The following is a 21,927-nucleotide window of genomic DNA, read 5'->3' as shown; positions in this document are numbered from 1 at the left end:
AGCGACAGCATTATTGCATCTCTTCAATTTTCACTACCATGAAATAGAGAATATATTTGAAACTATTCAGTCATGTATATTTTATAATCTTGTATCTTCTAACTTTAATGTCAACAATCCTGTCTGAATTTTACCTAAAGATGACTGTTTCTATACATGCTTGATAAAGCTCCTTATTTGAGGTATGTTATTTAGTGTATTAAAAAGGGAGATATTTGAGATTTTACTACAGGCCCACTTGCTGCTGCTGAAGAGGGCACTCGCAGCTTTCTCTTACAATTCCTCTAATTATCTTCTTCAGTCTTACCCTCTGCCTGCCCCCCAGTGCAGAGCATTAGCAGGCCCATTTGTAAAGTAGTAGTAACGCAAAGTGAAACAATGCCATAACTGTCATCCAAATTGTTCTTTACAGGGTAGTGGAAGTGTTCAGTAATAAATGATATAAAAAGGTCTTTTATTGACAAGCTGCCATGTGCTGTTTGCATTAGAGAATATGAGAAGATGATGGCTGCTGCCCTTATGTCCCAGTGGCATTCAACTCAGTGAGATAGCAGAAAATGCTTCAGTTTGCTTAAAGCATTGATAACACCTCTAAATAATTAACTGAGGACTTCCTGTCTTCAATTACTTAATGCTTTTTTTAACATCTTGAGAGGATTATAAGCAATTTATGGATTTCACATGATGAGCACATTCACGGCTATTCCCACAAAGCATTTGTGGGATCATGTTTCCAAAGCTTTGATGTAATTAAAAATAAGCAGCAAGACAATGGTGCAGTGGCAAGGTGCTAGCCTTCTCGTCTGTTATTTGCAAGACCCGAGATTCAAAGTCTCAAGTAATATTAATGCTACAGCTTCATTAATGTTCAACTGTTGCTCAGGGAAAAGCGGATGTTTTTGGCGAAGAAAAAAAAGAAGACAAGAAAATCAAAACCTACATCCACAGGGAATAAGACAACAGTTAGTTCAAACATTTGAGATTATGTAAAAAAAAAAAAAAAAAAAAAATTCTTCTAGCTTATTCTTTGGATTTACGGAGCAATAGTTATCCACAGTACAGAATCAGTGCGATTAATTCCACATTATTTTCCAAAGAACCTCCCACAGAAAACAACACAACATTTGATTATGACAAAGAATGATCACTTGTTTTGCTGCTGGCTGAATGTGGCAGCAGTAGATAATTGCTTAATGGAACAGGCACACGAAAAGAAAAAAGATCCTTGTTTCTCAAGGATTTCTTCTTCCTTGCAATAGGCAAGAAAAGCTATATTGTTCGCATTACAAATTTCAGTTCTGGAGATATAACCACTTTTTGGGAAGGAAGTGGGATCACAGAAGTGTTTTTCAATTGGCTTACTGACAAATCATTGCATCTTGGTAGGTGTTCTTTTTATCACGAACTAACAACAGCAATTCTGAATCATATACCACAAACTTGAATACTCTAAATTAATACTCCCTTGTTCAGAAGCAGTAGATCTGACACCAAGTTTGATAAACCATTGATGAATTTTATACTTGGGCACGGTACAGTCAAAGAATCCCTCTGTCTTCTCAAGGGACAATGAAAAGAAGATCTGATTGAAAACATTAAGGGATCCAGCTTGAGTCAGAATGACACTGTGAGCAATTGAGAGGGGAGATGAGAGGGGAGTTATGCTGTAAGGGCTTGATATACTCTAAATCAGCTTCTGTTTCTTGGGTGGCTATTAACATTATTTGTAACATATAAATTTGTGTTTACCAACAGGTATGAAAAAAAGAAAAAAATAATGTAATTATAAATTTTTAAAAGCCATAAATATAAGAATTTGACAAGCAAGCTGAGTTCAACAAATGAGAAAAGATAAAATCAACCCCAAATCTCCTGAATAAAGGTTTTTTTTCAGATACGTGCACATAAGTGAAACTTTACTGAGCGTTTAGAAAATGACCATAAGAAATACATAAGTTCATAAACACAATCTTGACTCTTTCCCTTTCAGTCTTTCTTTCCTTTTTATTACCTCAGGCATAAGGTACTGCTTGCTCCTACAGTGCTACGTGACTTCAACCACATTAGTGGCACATTAATGACAGTAAAATGGAGTTGTATCTGTGTGAACGGATGTCAGGTCTACAAAGAATATCTGAGAGCTCAAGCTCACCACAAAGCTTGTATCAAGAATTGAGCTTGATAGATTTGTTTCATAATTTTGAAATTACATCTATTAATATCTTAACTAATAGTGGCAGAATTGAAAGGCTTGAGGAAAGTAAGTTTAAAATATGTAAAGTCATATAAAGCATTTCTAAACTGAGCACAAAATGCTAGATTTAAAAGTTACTGATAGGTGGCAGTTTTAATGTTATTATTTCCTTAAGTCTTAAGGACAGGACATTAGCTTCTCAGAGAGATCTACCTACTTACCTGATACTGTATGGTGCATTCTGCTTCCAGTGTCAGAGTATATAAGTCCTTTTCCCACTTGACTGATCTGGTACTCTCTGATGATGCCATTTGGTTTCTTGGGTGCAATCCAGCTTAAATGCAGTGCTGTTGAGTTCAGAGCACTGACGTCTGGTGGCTGAACACTCTCTGGGACTCCTTGGACAGTGACTGCAACTACCTGAAGACATATGAATTAAAGAGCAATTTAATGTAATAGTACACTAGATACCATGATCAATGAGAATGTCACTTTCATTTTAAAATGTTGTTTGGCCTGGCATATCATTACCAAGAGCCTGGAGAACTAGTTAGTGTTTTCCTCCTTTTTTTACAATGAAATCTGACCTTGAATATATTACATAAGTCTATGTCTACAATTTATCACAACAGGTTCACCACATTTTAGCTGCAGTGTATAGCACAGGGTAAAACAACAAAAACTGTATTGCTTGAAAACTCTTGATAACTCTCTTCCATATGGTTCGTCAGTGTCTCTGCATTTTAACTGCCTGATTTCATTTATTTTAAGCACCAGTAAACATGGGGCTGAGCCTCAAAATATCCCGTACAATCTGAACTCTATCAAAGTTATTTGCAACTCCATGGTTTTGTAAGGAAACCTAAGATTCTGAAAGAATAACTTAGCACTTATTAGGTCTCTGTAAAAGCACAAATATCTCTACTTTCTCCCACAGAGGCATATTCAAATCACGCTCATTTACTAAGTGAGTCAGACCTTTCTCTCTGAGAACTGCTTTTCTTTTTCTGTTATTACCACTATAAAGTATTTATATAATGCTGTAAATATAAAAATGTGCCCTCTATCATATCTTGTCTTAGTGCATCTGATTGAATCAGTCTCTACTTGCAGATTTCAGTGTTAGCAGCAGTAAACTCCTTAATTACAGACAACTGGACTAAGGAGAATTTATCAGCTTAGGCTAATGGTTGTAGCAACTATGTCTCCATGGCTTCCAGACTACAGCTGTGTGTGTAGGTAGAGGACTATCCTCCTATCTCCATCACTCTGTGTCCGTGCTTCCTTTCATCATACGTTTGGCTGAGAACTGAACAATGAGAAAAACATCTGAACATCAGAAAAAGCCCCAACTTTTCAGTCCCACAAATATTGTCATTACAAAGCACAGTCCTTATTTGCCACTTCTACAGATCTTATGCTTGCACTCCTAGAAATTCATTTTCACAAAGGCAAGCTTATTATTTTGAAAAATGGTCACCCAAGCAGCTCTTCCAAACATTGAGTAAGGCTGATACTTTGCAGAAGAAAAACTACAGCTGTTTAAATAGTGATGCTGGTGAAAGGCATCTGTGATTCTATGTGACAAGAGAAGAAAGAAACATTGACAAGGGTAGGAAAGAGGTTCTGTTTGCTTATAACAGAAGCAGAGGCAGGTGTGCACAAGGCAAGTGTAAAGCCTGAAGTAGAGGTAGACATGGAAAGCTAGTGAAGGGTAGTGTAGTAGAAGCATCCCCAGAATAAGGCTTTTGAAGAAGCTGATATACTAGCTAAAGCAGGTAAACTAAGAAATACCAAGGAGGAGGAAGCTATCAACATCTTAGGGAGAAGTGAAGATTAAACTTCAAGGCATAGAGAACGTGCATTTTAATATTCCTTACTCTACTATGTGCAGCTTTCTCTTTAACAAACATCAGTTTATACAGTGCAGTTTCATTGTTGCCGAGACTGAGCTACTGCTTTCTTCTTCTGCTTGCTTGTATTAACCTTAGGTTCCAAATAATCATCTGTCAGTGGCTGAATCCAAATAAGAATTATTAATGTTTTTCACCTACTCAATAACCATCGTGTCTTCAAATTACACCTTTCCAAAAGCATTTTTATGTTACCACAGTGGCTGATAAAAAAGTCTGGGACTAGTTCTGTGAAGACCAATTCACTAACCTTGCTGCTGTCTGCACAACCAGCAACAGTGCAAGCTCGTAGCTGGTAGGAATATTCATGGTATGGCTGGATGCCACTTGTGTCTCTGAAGCTCATTTCGGTTCCTCTAAAACGCTCAATTCCATTTCGAAGAACGATATAGTGAATAATAAGACCTATCACAGAAAGAAAGTTTTCCCTTTTGTTAGCTGAGAAATACTGCATGATGGTATTCTACAATAACCTCCTCTGCAAACAGAAAATATTAAAGGAAATCTGCAGGCAGCCACTCTAACAGGCAATCATTCCACTTAAATGGTCAGTGCCAATTGCCAGTTACTCTACTCAACGTTTACATCAACATCTCAGTAGATCTCAGTGTTAATTAAGAGAGCTAGTCCAAGATTTCACTGTTTGAAAAACATAACCAAGTTTTCCTGAAAGAAGTATGAGTATCAAGCCACCTTTCCCCCTATTTTATAATATGATTCTATTTCCTTATTATTATTACAATTGTTCTCAAAAGAGATTTCTGGGCATTTCTTAGTGACATACTAAATTGTCTTTTCTTTTAATAGAAATTAGAATCTACTCTTACTGGTGATGAAAATGATCTCAACCTAGAGCAAAAAGTATATTTCAGTGGCAGTGATTAATTAAACAACATTTTGTGATTTTGGAACGCTATCAATGTAATGATAGAATATATTCTTTTTTTTTTTTTTTTTCTGAACATATGACAGTACCATTCGGTTGGAGAGGTTCTTTCCAGTTTAGGAGTATCATGTCTTCCCGATTATCCACTTTGGCCCATTTTGGTGGACTTACACCTTGTGGCACATCTTGCTTAGTGACAGCTCTGCTAATTTCACTGAAACCTCTTCCATGGCTATTCCAAGCGGCCACCCTGTACTCATACGTGACAAAAGGTTCTAGGTTCAGATCTAGAAAAAGAAAATTACATTTGGATCATCTCAATTATTAATCAATATACAAAATAAGTTTTGCTTCATTTTTCTGTGCCTATGAAAGTACTTACATGTTTAAAACAGATACAGAAGTTGTTCCCTGATGTAAGGCCATTGTCTGGTACAGACACACTTATAGCAATAGTTGTGAAAGGAGCTTCAGATCTCATGTATTCACTGAACTTCTTATTACTCATTTCAATTCCCTGAAGATACTGTCTTGATTCACTGACTAGTTCTTAAAGAATGCTACTTCACTACAATAGCTTCACAGTCAATTAGAATACCTGACAGCATTCAGGACATCTTTTTATCCCAGGTGAATTAAACACACTAGCAAATCACCAATTCCATATGCCAGTTTTCCTTACCTGTGAATGAATACTGGTTTGGGCTTCCTGTGTAGACAGTCTCCTCTTCAACTGGACACACATCTTCCTTTATCTCCTTTCCTGTAGCTCTCTGTGAACTTTTTATCCATGCACAGATATTCTCTCTAGAATCAAAGTCACACTTTCCACAATGTGCTGTTTTCTCCATAGGTAAAGGACAAAGGGTATTAGCCTTGCATTCTTCCTTAACCTAAGGACACACATATAATTTTAACATATTTAGCCCATCTTCCTTTCCTTAAATTATCTCACTGGTATTTCTCTGTCTTTACACAACATCGAAATTAGGCAACCACACAGAGTGCAGTGGTATTTCTAGCACACAAAGACAGAGACCCTTTAAGCCCCTGTCCTGTCTTCTAAAAAAAAAAATAAAATTACAGATTTTAACAGCTGGACCCCTAAATGACTTTTTTTGTGTGTTTTTTTTTTTTTTGTGTGTGTGTGTGTGTGTGGTGTTTTTTTTTTTTTTTTTTTTTTATGTGTGTGGGTTTTTTTTTTTTAAAGCCTATAACAAAATGATGATGTGATTTTACCTGATAATTTGAACATTATTCTACTCCGAAGGTCAATATCCTGTGGCAAATCAGTAGCAAATTCCCAACTTTTCTCCCAGATTTCCAAGTATACAATGGGGCTCTGTGCAATTTCTTGGCAGCTTTCAAGAACTGAGGACCCTATCCATGGGCTAGAGAACTTAGGCCCTCTAATGTGTCAGTCCTGAACAACAGACGTGTAATAAGGGTACCTCTACAGGCACTGAAGTAGATGTAAGATCTTACCCATAAAGAACAACTCACAGAAATAGAAATATGTACAGAACGTCTACAAGTTTACAATGAAATTCATACAAGAATATTTTCACCAAACCATAAGTTAGAGAGCAAAAATTCTCATAAAATTTTGTTGCAGGAATTTGTAGGAATATTAGCTACAAATATTTCTGCACATTAGGCTACAAACTTTGAAAGAGGAAGCAAAAAATAGTTGATTACAATGCTTTGTTCAGCTATCAAAATTAGTTTGTTAGCTGATTATGAAGCTCAGTTAATCTAATTTTCATAACTTGACATTCTTACAAAAATTACATTGTGATACATATAATATAAGATGTATGATATAGATGGATTCGATTCTCAGACAAAACACACTGTAGCTCCAGGACACATCTCAGAATATCAGTCATTTTAATACTAGTAAATCTGTGCATATCAGGAAGCCTTTCTACTGCATCTAAGTGAAATATGAATACTCTCTACAGCTACCTGAAGGGTTGTTGTGAGGTGGGGGTCGGCCTCTTCTGCAACGTAACTAGTGATAGGAATAGAGGGAATGGCATCAAGTTGCACAAGGGGACATCAGGTTGGATGTTAGGAAACACTTCTCTGAGAAAGTAGTCAGGTGCTGGAATGGGCTGCCCAGGGAAGTGATGGGATGACTGTCCCTGGAGGGGTTCAGGAGATGTTTAGATGTACTGAGGGACATGGTCTAGTGGGAAATACAGGTGACAGGTGGACGGTTGGACTGGATGATCTTAGAGGTCTTTTCCAACCTTGATGATTCTATGATTCTAAGTGGCTCCTCTGTTAATACATTATACCAAAAACACGTATCTAGTATATTATATACGAGAATTCATTAACCTATTCCCAGCCATTTTTGCAATGCATAAACAAATACAGTGCATTGAGGAATCTCATCACAATACTTTGGATTTTGTCTGGGAAAAAATTATTCAGTCTGAAAATGAAGTTACATGAAAAGGAGAATATGGAAGAAATGTCTGAGTATTATGCTGGCAGATGAATGGAAACAATACAGGAACACCTGTACGTGGCTGTATTTGTTCTTTTTTTTCTTTTTATTTTAGTGATACACACAATATCTAACTTCCATACTATAGCATCCAAAAAATCCAAATCACAAAATCCTGTCCTCTTTTTCTAATTTCTTTGTTACTTTGTTACTCTCTAAATATAAATCTATATCTAAACATAAATTTATACATATTTTTAAACATTTCCCATCCTTTGAAACATTTATTTTCTTGAATAAACATTTAAATAAAAACGGGCAGTATTTTTACAGCTCATGTATAACACATAGAGGATGTTATTACTTGAAAATTTCTGTAGAATTCAATGGGAGCTGCAGCTGAAATTTGGCCAAATTGTTTCATGTTGGTACCTATGTCACTGGCCACTCTTTAAAAAGGCAGAACTAGCTTTATGTTGCTTAGTATACTCTTACATTAAAATTAGGTTAAAAACAAAACAAAAAAACAAACAACTGTGTAATTTGCTAGGTGTCAAAGGCATCAAAAATCATTGCTAGAATTTACACAAGGACCTATACTAACACTGCTGAAACTGATGCCAAAACTGCTGTTGGTGTGACCAAAGTTAAGCTCATCAAGAAAATATCAATTGCCTTACTTTTATCTGTATATATATTTTGAGGTTAGGGTAATCTATGATATACTGCCTGTTCAAACTGAAATGTAATAGGCTTTTTATGATTCAGAACTGGCCACTTCAATTTCAGATTCCACTCAAGGGACGTAACCAGGAACAGTGGCCACAGAAAGGGAACTGGCTATCATGCCAGTCTTGTTAGTATGCCAGCTTATAGCCACTGCACTAATCTGAGGTGCTGGGCAACACTTCACAGAGGCAGCTAATCATTATTAATTCCTTTAGAATTCATTGCAATAACATCAATCATGGTGAACTCATTCGGTATTAATATGGATGTAATGTGAAAATGAATAATGCACACAAGAGTTTTTATATTCCTATTTTAGAAAAATAGTTATGAACAGTGTATTTCTCTTTCCATCATCAAATCAGAGCTACCGAGAGATTTTCTATCAATTACCTTCATCATCATTCCAGCTGAAATCTTGTCAGAGCAAACATATTTCAAAGGATTATATCCAACTCCATTACAGCATTCTTCGCTCTTTGGAATAAGTTCAGTCTCACAGCATTTTACTGGCACTTGGTCATTCTTCCTAACATGTGCTAGGGACTCACCACTGGAACCTGAACAGCATATGGTATCTGACACATTCACATATTCCTGCCCACAGCAGAACATCCCTGAAACCAACAAACAAAAAAAAATATACGTCTGAATATGATATGTAAATAAGTTTTAAAAGAGTTTAGAAAGGAAAAAGCTGAGGCTGCAATCTAGCTTGGCATAGAATCTTCAGCAGTGGGAATTACGTTGATTTAGCTCAAACGAGATTAAGTTTGGAATGTGAGGTGACTGCAGCAAGAGTTCTAACTTCTAGACCTACCTGAAAACAAGAATTCAAGGAATAAACAGGGATCACCTAAAGATAACTGGCACCATTCTTCAACTTTTGTAACAGCCTTTGCTATGAAAACCAAGGCGTGCACTGCAGTTCAAGGACACACTGTTGATGAAAACTTCCTGTAAGATCCTCTACCTTCCAGTCAGGTTTCATTCATTCTCCTTTATACGGGCGGTCTTCCAAACAGTGCATCCCAGCATCCTCAAATGCTTCACATCATATTTTGTGATCTAAAGTAAGTGTACATGCAATGTATACGAAACCAAATGGGTAAAATACCCACAGGGAAGTTTTAGCCATCTCATAATTTTACTCGAAGAAGTTTGTTTCTGAACATAATTTTCATTCTATTGTGTAATTGAAAACTTTAAAAAATGAATTCAAGTGATTTCCCTCTATTTTTAGTAATTCTATTTTAAAATGAAAATGAAAAGTGCAATTTTCCATATATTCATAAATATGGTTTTGCAACTGTGAAATTCTGTATTTGAATCCCACATCACCTAATGAAAGGGGTAAATTTTAACTCCAAAGCAAATGCCACAAACACCCCTTAGACACAAAATAACCTCCCCCAGAGCTGTGATCTACTATTATGCTTACAAAGTAATTTGTATTTGATGCAAGTTCTGGAGTACATAGATATTTAATACACCTACAGAAGTAGCCACTTTACTCTCTGCCATTTATTGTAGCAAATCTCTCTTTTGGAAGTCATAGATAATGAAAATTACTCTTCAAATGTATGATCCATCTAAAGGATTCAGAGCAACCACGCAAAATGCTGGTTACTTGCATGCTTCACCAATTTACAGGACCGGTTTCATTCACAGAATCAAACTGTAATCAGCAGCATTCCAAGAGGTAAATATTTCCTACTGTTCACGCCCTTTTTTTTTTTCCAAATTGTCCTAGGATTCTAACAACTTTAAGTAGAGAATTAATGCAGAAAAAGACTCAATTCAATACTAATAAGCAACTCAGATAGCCCCGAGGGACTTGTGACAGGAAAACTAAAATTTTGATAATGAACTGTTTTTCTATTGAAACAAACAAGGCTGTATTCCTTCAGTGTGAACCTCATCTTTGTTTGACTGAATTAAATTTTTCAGCCAAGATTTCACTCACATAACAAGAAGTGACTCCCTTTCTAGTTTCTTTGGTAAACCATTACTTCTTTAATTATTATCAGCCTTGTTCCAGTGTGATAAATTGCTAATTACTTAATACCCTAATCAGCGTTCATTCTTTGCACAGATAAACTGTGACAGCGCCATTAATTTAAATAGTAATTTCACTTAATGGCCAGAACGGCACACCAGATTTTTATGCAGCATTTTCTGAAGACTGCATCCATCACTGCAATATTCTGACATAAAGATGTCTGACGTGCACTAACTCACTTAGGGAGAGCAGATGTTGCAGAGCAGAGTTTGGTAGTAATTCCCATAGTGCATCACTTCAGCATGAATGAGCTGCAAAGGCGGAGGTAGACAATCTTCTGAAACTGCATTGCATAGCCTCTGACCTTTGCTTAATTTATCACATGTAGCACTTGACTCCTGAACCTTGACACCTCAAATATACAATTTTAAATATGCTCCTAGAAAAACAAAATAAGGCCATGTAATATTGATGGATTGATTTGCCTTCTAAAAATCACTTTATTCAATTGCTTAAAGGTCCAGAAATTCATATAAACCTGTGGCTAAAATCAGAAAAATACCAAAACACAAAATATTTGTTTGTAAATCAGCTGGAATACATGTGTCATGCTTTATATATTTTTGTTTCATAGGAACATAATACATTACAGCAAAAAAGAAAATCCATGGGCTGGAAAGGACTCTTCTTGCTAACACTGATTTCTGTCAACAATTATTTCACATTCGTCCCTAGCAACTGAAAAAATTCACAAACATAGCTGAGTGATGAATGACTAATTTAGTAAATCCGCAAAACCAATGCTTTCAAAAGGGAAAAATGAGTATTAGAAGGCTTAGCCTTTGGAGCCAGAGTAGAGGATCAACAAAATACAGAGCCAGTGTACATTGCAAACTATTCCAAAAATCCTTGGCTTACATGTGGGTATTGCAACTACGACAGATCAGAAACCACTACAGTACAATGCATCATCTTTCATGAGTCTGGGATGTCAATATAGGGGCATTTCACTAGCTTTTTTTTTAAAATAGAATTTAAAAAAAAAAAAAAAAAAAAAAGAGAAAAAAATCAAGAGTGATTTAAGCTTCCATTATCCTTTATAGACAGAAATCAACAACTTTAGATAATCACTCAGTAGCAGCGGGGCTCAGGATATGTGCATACGATGGCATCACTGCCAGCCTTTGCCAGTAGATGTCTCTATGATCCCCCCACTAAAAAGGCCAACAAGGGGCATAAAATAAGATGTAAGTATACGGAAATTAGAAAAAAAAAGAAAAAAGATTGTTTTGAGATGGAAGAAACATCTCATGACAGACTCTCCAAGAGAGGTATACTATGGCAAACAAAAAACTTCTTCCATTCAAGCCCTTAAACCCACATTCATTGCAAACATGGGCCTGTGATCTGAAGAAACACGCTGCTTTAAGCAGAACTGATTAAGCAACAATAAGGCTGCACACAAGATTTGCACTTGTATTAACTGTGGTTTTTCTCATACGATTTTTTGAAGGAACTAAAAATCGCAAAAAAAAAAAGGTTTTAAAATTGTTCTTATATTTTTAACCACGGCATCCATTATAAGCTATGAAAAAGAGCTTGGGAAGCATGACAGTTTTTACATAAAGCCATCCTTGTTACCTCTTCCCCTTTTAGACAATGGGATCAGCTTTCCAATTACTGTATCCATACAAAATTCTACTTATCCGTTTGCTAATGATAAGTAAATTATATTTTTGTGTGAGGACATTTTTTTTTCCATCAGGATTATTATAAATAAGAGGGATAGGGAACATGTAGATTTTGTGCTTTTGCATCTTCATGATGTATTTAGCAAGGCTGAATTACTCTGAGAAATTAAGCAAAAACCTATTCAGCATGATGTATACGATATGATAAGAAACCACAATCTATTCTATGCTTAATGTGAAATAATATGATCTCTTTTCAACTATGGTACTAATTCATCTTTCAAAATTGTATTTGTGTTCAGCTATATGCTGGCTCATAGCATAAAGTCCTCACAGCAAATCCGCGAATGATGAAAAAGCTACTGTTTTCCTTTTAATGGCCAAAAAAATGTCATCATGATCCATTCTCGAGAAAAATGGTGTAAATGATAGAGCGCTATAGGCTAAACACATTTTAAAAGGAGGAGTGTAAAGATTTTTTAAATATATATATTTAAGGAAAAAAAAAAACCTCTTAAGAATACATATATACTGAAATGAAGAACATAACTTTCATCCCAAGATACCTGTATTACACTCCTACACAACTCATCTGCCCAGAGAGAGCAGTAAAAACATAAACGCTACCCCAGCAGTTCTGTTCCAACAGCATCTGTTAATTCACTCCATTTATAAAATACATATTGACAAAGACAACTGAACTGGGACCAGGGAGATTTGATTTGGTGTGAGAAAGTCAATTCAATGTGATTTTGTTAAAGGGCTCCTGCAGGCAAATAAAAGAGTTTAAGTAATAAAGTACATAAAGAGATGTTTTATGAGCCAGCCCCGTCTTGTGGCAGCCACACAATGCGCTGCTAAGCAAGAGGGCCTTGCTCCAAGCTGATGTTGTGAGCCCTGTGTGGATGCTGTGGATTAGGCACAATTAGGGACCAAAATAGGGAGAGCACCGTGGAAGCAGTGAGGCTCACTGCACTCACTCCAAAATATGCCATTGGAGGGGAGAAAACATTGCCGAGGTTCTTAGTTCAGTCCTTCCTGACAGTCACCATGGAATGGGAATACTTTGAAAATCACAGCGGCTAAGGATCCAGGGAACACAAAAGTAAATGAAAGAGCGAGCTCATTTTGGGGGAAAGGAGTTCAGTCTTCTGACCTGGGATCTTTGTTATATGTTAGGATCCTCAGCTGTTCAACAAGAGGCTCAAACTGGCACAAACAAAAGCACTGCCATCACCAATCTTAATACACCAAGCAGAACTGATACTAAACTTTTATTATTTCCATGTTTTGAAATTGAGTTCCCTTTCAGGACTGAGATTGGTTTTGAAATCTTCTGTCAGGCAGAGAAAGTCTAAGGCTGATGGTATATATCTTAACTAATAATTGTAGAAAGAAAAGACATAGGAAAATACCCAAATGAGATGTATAATAATGCTTCTAGTCTCCGCCACCAGCTAGTCTTCATGAGGATGTAATGTTCTTATTTTAAATCTAGATGATGTAGTAGCTTCTTGCAATATGCAAGAAATCCATGGGGTATACCAGATGAACAAATGACTAGCTCTAGCAATTGAGCTGTGTTAAACCGTGGTGGGTTTACCTCTGTGTAGGTGTATAACTGAGGGATGTTGGCCTCCAACCAGATAGCATTTGTCACCTTTAATTCCTAGTTGACTAACTCCACATCTGCAGCATGAATAGAAAATCCATTTACTGGGACCATGAGATGGAAAAGTCTAACCTCAGATCTACTGACTAAAAGATGACTGATCCTACTTCCTGTCTGGAATAATGAAAGATCATGAATTCTCTTTGAAATTTCTGTCTCCAGACAACACAACTTTTGGACAAAGGTAAAGAAGACGAGTTATGAAATGCTAACCGTTTTGCAATCTATCAGAACAGGTGAGTAGAGTGCAACAGCTTCTTAATAAAACTGGCATACACACCTTAACTCTTTGAGCATCCCACTGCTGAAAAGCAAATGCTACAAGGGGTTTAAAAAGATTTTTCTTTTTTTTTTTTTTTCTTTTTTCTTGAAAATTCTCACTTACCTGTGTGAGCTTTATATGCGGTCCCTTTTTCCTCATCACCACAACAGACCATGTCTGTGCTTATGACTTCTCCGCCACAGCACTGCTGGCTAAAACTGTCATGGAGTGATCCACCACAGCAGATTTGGTTCCCTGATGCAGAATAAGGCATTCCGTGGCAGCAAGAGTCACCAATTCCAACTGAAACTCTGTTTTGTTCTTCGTTAGGGCAGCATACTTCACCTGTCAATTTAAGAACACAAAGATTTTTTTGCATGTACAGTTCTTGAAATCCCTGAGAGGATCTCAACTGACTGCATAAAGCTTTAGTCTGGATTTACACACCAGTAGCTTAGTGTACCAGACCATTCACAAGACAGCATGGAATCACTTGGTACTTTAGAATTATGTACAAGCATGTATTTATTTGTAAAAATAATTAAAGAAACATAAATTCATGAATTCAGGGTCAAAACTCTATGAGATATCAGAATGCAAGCATTACAAATTGAGAAGATCAACAAAAACAATTTATGAAAATGTAATTATACAGTTGAAAACCTCTAGGTAAAGGTAGCTGTACAGTAAAGGGAGTTCATTCTTCCTTTGATCAATGAAACAGTCTATTTCTTCGCAGCAAAAAAAAATCCCCATCTCTTCCAAATTCATTCTGAAGTTGTTTGAAGGACTAAAATAGTTAAAGAGCTTTTCATGTCAGTAAAGACTTCATCTGCCAAAGAACTTAAAGATTAAAGTAACTTTAGAAACTAAACATCATCACCACATTCAGTGGGGTTGGCTGCTACTTCAACAAAAACATCAGCTGTTGCTCAACAAGGACTTAAGATACGACTGCCAATGAGAGTGACACCATAATGGGACTAGATACTTCTAGTTTATGATATAAAGAATACAAAACTGACTGTAAATGGCAATAGTTTCCATTTGCTAGTACCTGCACTTGATCTGAACCAGTGGTCTAAAAGTTAAGTTTTCTTTTTCTGTGTTGCAATATTTCCTGTGGCTCAGACATCACTGATACAGCACTTGGAAGAAATAGGGAAAACATAACAGAGCTTTCTTCTGCTTCTGAAGAGATTCCTTCCTTTCTAATTTTTAATCTCCACACCTTCAACTCGGTGTGCTTCAGCACATCTAGAGCTAAAAAGCTGGCCAAACAACATCTGGGAAATATGTATGCTTAGAGAGTTTCCTTATAAATTAATTTATCAAATAAAGTCAAAAACAAAAACAAAACAAAAATATGAGAACAAATTTTTAGAGTATAAAAGATATAATCTGTTTATATACTTTATCATATTTTCCTGTATCTCTTGGAATCTAATTCCAATAACACAGAGAAAGTATTAAAACACAGAATGCAGCTTACATCTATCATCTATTGGAAATAAAACCGTTTTTTTTTTTTGTTTGTTTTGTTGGTTTTTTTTTTTGTTTTATTTTTTAAAGAACTATTAGACATAAGACACAAAGGATCAGTAATCTTCTAATTAACCTCTCAAAATGGGATCCATTCCAAGCTAGGCTTGAAAATGCTCTTGCTCTGAAAAGTGCTATGCAGTCTTACTAGTTAATTGTTATCCTTATCAAAGAATGACCCACATTAACATTTAGCTTCAGGTTATTAGCATATTTATAAAAATAAAAAAGAAAAATGAAAAAAAGTGACCAACATTGTTCATGTTGCTGCCCTTTAGAGTATGGAAAAAGAGAAAGCAGCAAGTATACTCAGGAAAAAAAAAAAGTTTAAAATCATGTTGAGATTTCATGCTTGTGAACTGCTGACTGAAGAACTACTTTCAGATATAAGACATTTTGTTTCACTGTACTTTTCTTTCTTGATCTAAACAACATTAAGCTAGTTAGCATAGACCACTGGCTGGGGACAAGGGTCACAGTATAATCTTTCCATTTTACTGCACTGAAATTAATGAGGCCAGCAAAATACTCTTCTCTGGTTCTTCTGTATGATAGCACTTTTTCTGATGACATAATGAAAGACATTCTAATATTGTGATATATGAATTACTTTTCAAGAGATCAGAACTTGGGACGTGCTGAATGTGCTGGCAAAAATTCAAGCATTTCTGAGCCCAGGAAACGTGTGCCAGCTCATGAGTAATGGAAGCATTTTAGCTCCTAATCTGACAACTGCCTACAAAGAGATATATGCTCTGAACAACGCCCCAAAAAGGACTTTCCTCCCTGTTTCCTTTCCCTCTCCATGTCAAAAATCCACCAACCACCAGGAAAACCAAACTCTGGACTACAGCACATGGTTTTGGCAAATTCTTCAACAATTCTGAGATTCAGACAGTGCAATCTGCCTTAAGAAAGGAACTGATTTCCATCAAAACCAATACATGTAGTTTGATAGGTAACAAGATAGAAATAAACAGCAGAAAATATCGTAGAAATGTAACATGCAGTATCAACCCTCAATGCTAACAGTGATGGCCAGGGAAAAGTCACAAGGGGTCAAGTCAAGCAGAGAACTAAACTGCACCACTAAATTGCCTGATGGTGTTCCCATTAGGCAGAACTGCCTTCCCCATTATTCGGCACTTACTGCAATTAAATATAGTTTGGTATAAATTAGTTCTCTGGGAAATGACCCAATAATCAGATTTTATCAATTAAGTCCTTATTGTATAAAGTGTACTGTATTTAGAAGACAAAGTGCAATTTTCTTTGCTTATCCCACTGAACACAAGCCTAGAAGATGCTAGAAATCTTGATAAATCCCACATTTATTGCTATGTTTTCATTCTCCTTGGTTTAACAGATACATCAACTTTGTTGTTTTGTTTCTTTCAAGCACTTGAAAGGAGTTGTCTCTTACCTAGTAATACCCTAGTGTAATAACCACCACAGCACTGATGTTTTGGTTGCACAGCATGTATCTGACCACCACAGCAAACCCCTGGTGAATTAAGAATAAATGGAATGTACTTGTCCTCGCAGCACTGGAAGCCAGGTTTATTGTCGTGCAGAATCCCATTACAACATACCTAAAAGTAGTTTAAAATAAAAATCAGTAAGGCAATATCTGTTAAACAGAACATAACGTGTTCTCTGACAAAACTATGTATATGAAAAATGCATACAAAACATCGAAGTACAGACACTAATCTGACTGCAGTCAAATAAAATGTAACTTGGCTAAAATCCTGTGCCCTCCAGCATTATCAGACTTCAATAAACTACTGTATATCTGACAGAATGCTGCTATTTTGTGGCCTTCAACCATACTGCACCTTAATAAAATAGTCCATTAACATGAATCATCTCCATATGCCTTGCAGGCTGTTTGAGTCTCTCTGTGGAGTAGATTGCAGTACGTAGATATGAATTCCTTTTCTTTCCTATCATTTAGTCACTTATGAAGAGACATATCTGAAACCCATACAACTAAAAAACCAGTTTCCCAATATGGTTTCTTACTTTTTTTTTTTTCCACTGTAAAATATGTGGGATCTTCTTGTAACGCATGTTCACCTACTTATGACTACAGTTCTTCAGTCAATGTGATCTAAAGAGAGTAGCATTTCTATAAGAATGATAGGTTGTTGTTTTACTTTGTTGGGTTGGGTTGGTTGTTTTTGTTTGTCTGTTTTCAAAATAACATTTACATAGAAATAAATTTTGAGAAGGTCTTTTAACTGAGGACTTTTTGCTAGGTGCTGTCAAGAAAATAATGGGCTTGAACAATCAAATAATTACTTTCACACTTATTCCCGTGTAAATGGAGTGATACAATGTACACAGAAAATCATACAGAGCAGGCAGTAGAACAAATGTAAAAAATGTAACCTCAGAGCCTACAGTCAGTGCAACCTTCATTAGCCAGAAGGATGTTCCTTACAATTAGACAATTAGAGAATGGCAGAATGGCACAGATGTTGGAACAGAGTTGCTCCTTTCTTTTTTTTTTTTTTTCACATGGAGCACTTCCATCTTTTACCGTAACCATGTTCTAAGTCAGGTCATTTTTTGCAGCAAAGGAGGAAAGAACCCCTATAGAAGAATCTTTTCCTAGCCACTTCAATTAGCTGGCAAAAATAAAATAAAATAAACCCATATACTAGTAGAGATATGAAATATAATTTATATTACATTCATAATGTCAGAATAAATATAAACAGAAGAAAAAATGATCATTAATTCTTGAATACATAAACAATTTTTTTTTTTTTCTGGCTTCTATGTGGATAATTTTTTTTCTGTGTTTTTAAATTTTGAATGGCCTTTACACAATCTCCATTCAGAATATTAGGTTAGCTTCTGAAGTCACAACTTACAAGACAGCAAAGAGAATTCAAATGGGTAGGGCAGAAGGCGTTCCTCATTGTATTTTGATGTTTTACAGCCTTATATCTTACATCAGTTTTGAACTGATGCTTCATTCTGTGCTTTTTCAGCACACTTTCCCATTCAGCATCCGTGTTTTAAACTACCATTGTAGCTGAACATTTTCTCCTCAGGAATTTTGAGCCTCTCTCTTCAGGTCCTATTTTATTTATTTATTTATTTATTGTTGTTCAACATGTCACTGATAATGTCATCCAATCTACTGATTTAATTAGCCCACTGTCCTTCCAGATCATGAGCTAGGTTGTCAAATAAAACTCAGCTTTACACCTCTTCTCTGCTTTGTAACTTTGGTTTTCATTTTCTAAGTCTGGTACACACTCCATGTTGAGTTTTCAAAAATATCAAATCAAGTGCCATCATGATACTGCTCCTAGAACAGATACATTTAGCAACAACTCTTGATACCTGTAAGGACACTCCTCTACTCCAGACATCAGAGCCGGTAAATGCTGTACCTGCCTGTGCAAAAGGAGGCCAAATACATGTTTCTTACATATTCTTTATCCCGAGTTGCATGCCCTCTGGGATTGTGCCTCCCTCTGTGACCTGTTGAGTCTAATTTCTCTGCCTCTTTTCATGGATTTCATTTGTCACCCCTGTTTTGGTTTTTCAATTATGGGAACCCTTCAAATTTCACTTGCAGTCTTTCTGTCTTTACAGATGAAGAGATTTGCACATTCTTGGCATTACGTTGGCTCAAATGCTTGAGCAGCCATTCCACTTTCCATGAGACAGTTCTAGTCTTATGAATACTTAGTAGAAACAGCTGCTCTGCATATTTCACACTGGAAAGGCCACTTCAGTGGTAACTCCAAAGAACTCTAATTGGAACATTATTTCTGTTTTTATTGGTGTCTCTTCTCTTCTTCCTGAATTCCCTGAAAAAATCCCCAGCTGAACAGCTAGGATTGTTCCAGTAGTTTCAGCAGATGCTTATTCTTGTTAAAAATGATTTAAGATCCTCAGTACCCCCATAGTCAGCTTCTAAAAAGGGGTCCAGTCATCTCTAAAACAAATTCAGACTCTCCTTTGGCATTACCAATTGATGCAGTTGGTGATATTATTATGTAGCTCCATAACGTCCTCTGCAGTCAGCTGTAAATTGTTAAATAACACTTTTTTTTGGCAGTTCTGTAAAGATAGTTTCTATTTGCATTGATATTCAGCCCAAGGATTCTGCATTATCAATCTATAAAATAAAATGCATTCAAGTAATGCTAAAATTATGTCATAGACAAAGAAGAAAAACGGATGGATTGAAAACTATAGAGGCAAAAGGTTATTATTATCTCATCCTCTTAGATCTCAAAATGACAGTCCCCACTGGATGGTGTAACTGTACTTGGAATCAGAACCCTGGTGGCAATCAGATACAGTGACACCAACATTTTAGGCAAGTCTGAGATCTCATTCTCATAAACGGAGTCAAATGCTTGATGTATCTTGCTAACTAGAATATCCCTGTTACCTGTGGAGATGAAATAAGATGCTCATCCTGAGCTATCATGGCAGCCATTAAAAGTATTGGTAGACTGAGTTACTCCTAAATCAATCCTATAGATATCTTCCAATCCAAGCACGTGGAGGGACTGTGACCCAGGAGTGCTGGGACTGGGCATGGCTTGGCATAAGAAAGAATTATTATGATATCTGAGATAAGCCTGACTAATTAAGACTCTGCAGCAGAGTAAACGGATATCAAGACACAATTGCATTTTTTAAAAATTATTCTTAAGAATAAGTAAAAATACACCAAATTTACTTATGCAACTAGGTTTTATAAAAATTTTGTCATCCTCAATCCCTCTGCTTGCTGAAGACTTTGCTGAAGGATGTTATCTAGCCTTATGGACACATGCCAGTTAAGCTAGGACCGATTTACTCAAATAAACAGATGTGCTAGGCAGCCATGTTTATCCTTCCTGTCAAACGCTTGCTGCCAAAGCCACTTTGTGAAATAGCAATTCACAAAACACTCTAAGGAATTCCTATTAGCTAGTAGAGTTCATTAAAAATTTCTGCCTGTGGAGCAAACGCCAGAGAAATGATTGACCCATCATGTTCTCAAGTGAGAGAATATTTTAAATTAGCAAAGCTCATTCTTTTTTACTTAAACTATCCCAGAATCTATATAAACACCTTTTTTTCCCCTAACGTATTCATCTGTTTCTGAAACTGCTGTTCTCTTTCAGTAATTAGTGCAGCCTTAGATCAAAACTCCTTGAACAGAAATTACTGCTGTTCTGTTACAAATCACTAAATATTATCTCACTAAAATGAATTTCATTTCCTGACTTTCAGGTGTGTTACAAAACACACTGTATATGAAGAGTTCTCTTTTCAAAGGTTCTCTAAGCCTGAAAGAAAATGAAAAGACTTCACAAAATTTCTAGCATTAACAGTCAGTTTTACATAAATATTGACACACTATCCTTCATCAGTGTTTAGATGTGTTCATTCTCTCTCCTGGAAATCACATCTGTCAAGCTAGTTATCAAGCCACTATTTTGCTCCTCTTGTACTTAAAGAGAAAATTTTTTAACAAGTGGCACGGGTTAATATGGTGAGTGAAGGGGTAAGCCTGTTCTTCCTAGTTACATTTGATTAGTTCACTAACTGTAGCTTTATATAGCTTCTTGTTACTGACAGTAAAAAGTTCTGAAGCAGTATTAACACCTTCTGTCAGGACTCTTTTAATTGTTGATGTTCACACCCCTGATCCAATGAGTATGGCAATTATTAGCCCTTGCACCACTACTTTAATTACATTTTTATTGTACCTGTCTCATTATTTTCAGTGCTCACCCTGAGATGCCAGTGACAACAGAAGGACAGTTCAGAGCTACACGGACAATGAAGGAAGGCAGGCCTTCCACCAAAGTCAGGTTATGCTTCCTGATGAATGAAGCTGGACTACATACCCTTGTTAACAGAAATACATCCCTACATATCCTGTGCTATGTACTCTGTAAACTGATGTCTGATCTTAGATTTCAATCAGAACAGAGCTATGAAGCACACCTGACTGAAAACAGGGAGAGGTGGGCAATTTTGGCTACTTGGGGACACCCAAACAACACTGGTTTGCAAATGGTTACTGGTTACTGCATTGGGACCCTCCTGGCAGTCAACAAAAGTCATCACAAGACAGTATTCTCGGCTGTTCTAAACAATTACACACAACAATCTTTTACAATTATTTTTGCACTCGAGAGGTATACATCTATCCAGGTCTGATTACAAGCACACAGGCAATGACACCAGCCAGGGCATTTTGTTAGATCTTGTTAGAATAACAAAGTCTGTAACACTGAAGCAGAACAACAGATAACAACTAGAAACAAGAGGTACAGATTTGAGCAAAGCTTGTTTGGGATAATAGGAATGTTTTCTCATCTTTATTAGGCTTACTATCAGGAATGTGCATGTAGAGATGTCTCTTTTAGCAGAAAGGTTCATTTGCTCTTTCAGGGATTCCCAAGATAGCTCTGAGCAAGATGGTGTATTTACACAGCACAATGCTGTGCAGAGATACTAGCTTGGATCCTAACCAGGGCACACACATGCTAGTACAACCCTTTGTCCAGCTGATTAGTGTTGCCTTTCTGATGTCACCATGCTCC

The 21,927-nt window shown here is 36.4% G+C and overlaps 1 protein-coding gene across 1 annotated transcript in view; it reads right to left on the bottom strand.

Moving 5' to 3' along the window:
• USH2A (usherin) overlaps nucleotides 1–21,927 on the bottom strand; it is a 389,040-nt gene that overhangs the window by 69,145 nt on the left and 297,968 nt on the right. Inside the window, exons 49-55 of the mRNA XM_031595830.2 lie at nucleotides 16,773–16,941; nucleotides 13,931–14,152; nucleotides 8,574–8,797; nucleotides 5,676–5,886; nucleotides 5,083–5,280; nucleotides 4,358–4,512; nucleotides 2,416–2,614 (exon numbers count right to left, since the gene is read on the bottom strand). Of these exons, the coding sequence (XP_031451690.2) occupies nucleotides 2,416–2,614; nucleotides 4,358–4,512; nucleotides 5,083–5,280; nucleotides 5,676–5,886; nucleotides 8,574–8,797; nucleotides 13,931–14,152; nucleotides 16,773–16,941 (1,378 nt within the window). The remainder of the gene's footprint in view (nucleotides 1–2,415; nucleotides 2,615–4,357; nucleotides 4,513–5,082; nucleotides 5,281–5,675; nucleotides 5,887–8,573; nucleotides 8,798–13,930; nucleotides 14,153–16,772; nucleotides 16,942–21,927) is intronic.

This window comes from Phasianus colchicus, chromosome 2 (assembly GCF_987193195.1).
Source record: "Phasianus colchicus chromosome 2, bPhaCol1.hap1.1, whole genome shotgun sequence".
Lineage (NCBI taxonomy): Eukaryota > Metazoa > Chordata > Aves > Galliformes > Phasianidae > Phasianus > Phasianus colchicus.
This window is presented reverse-complemented; position numbering and strand designations above follow the sequence as displayed.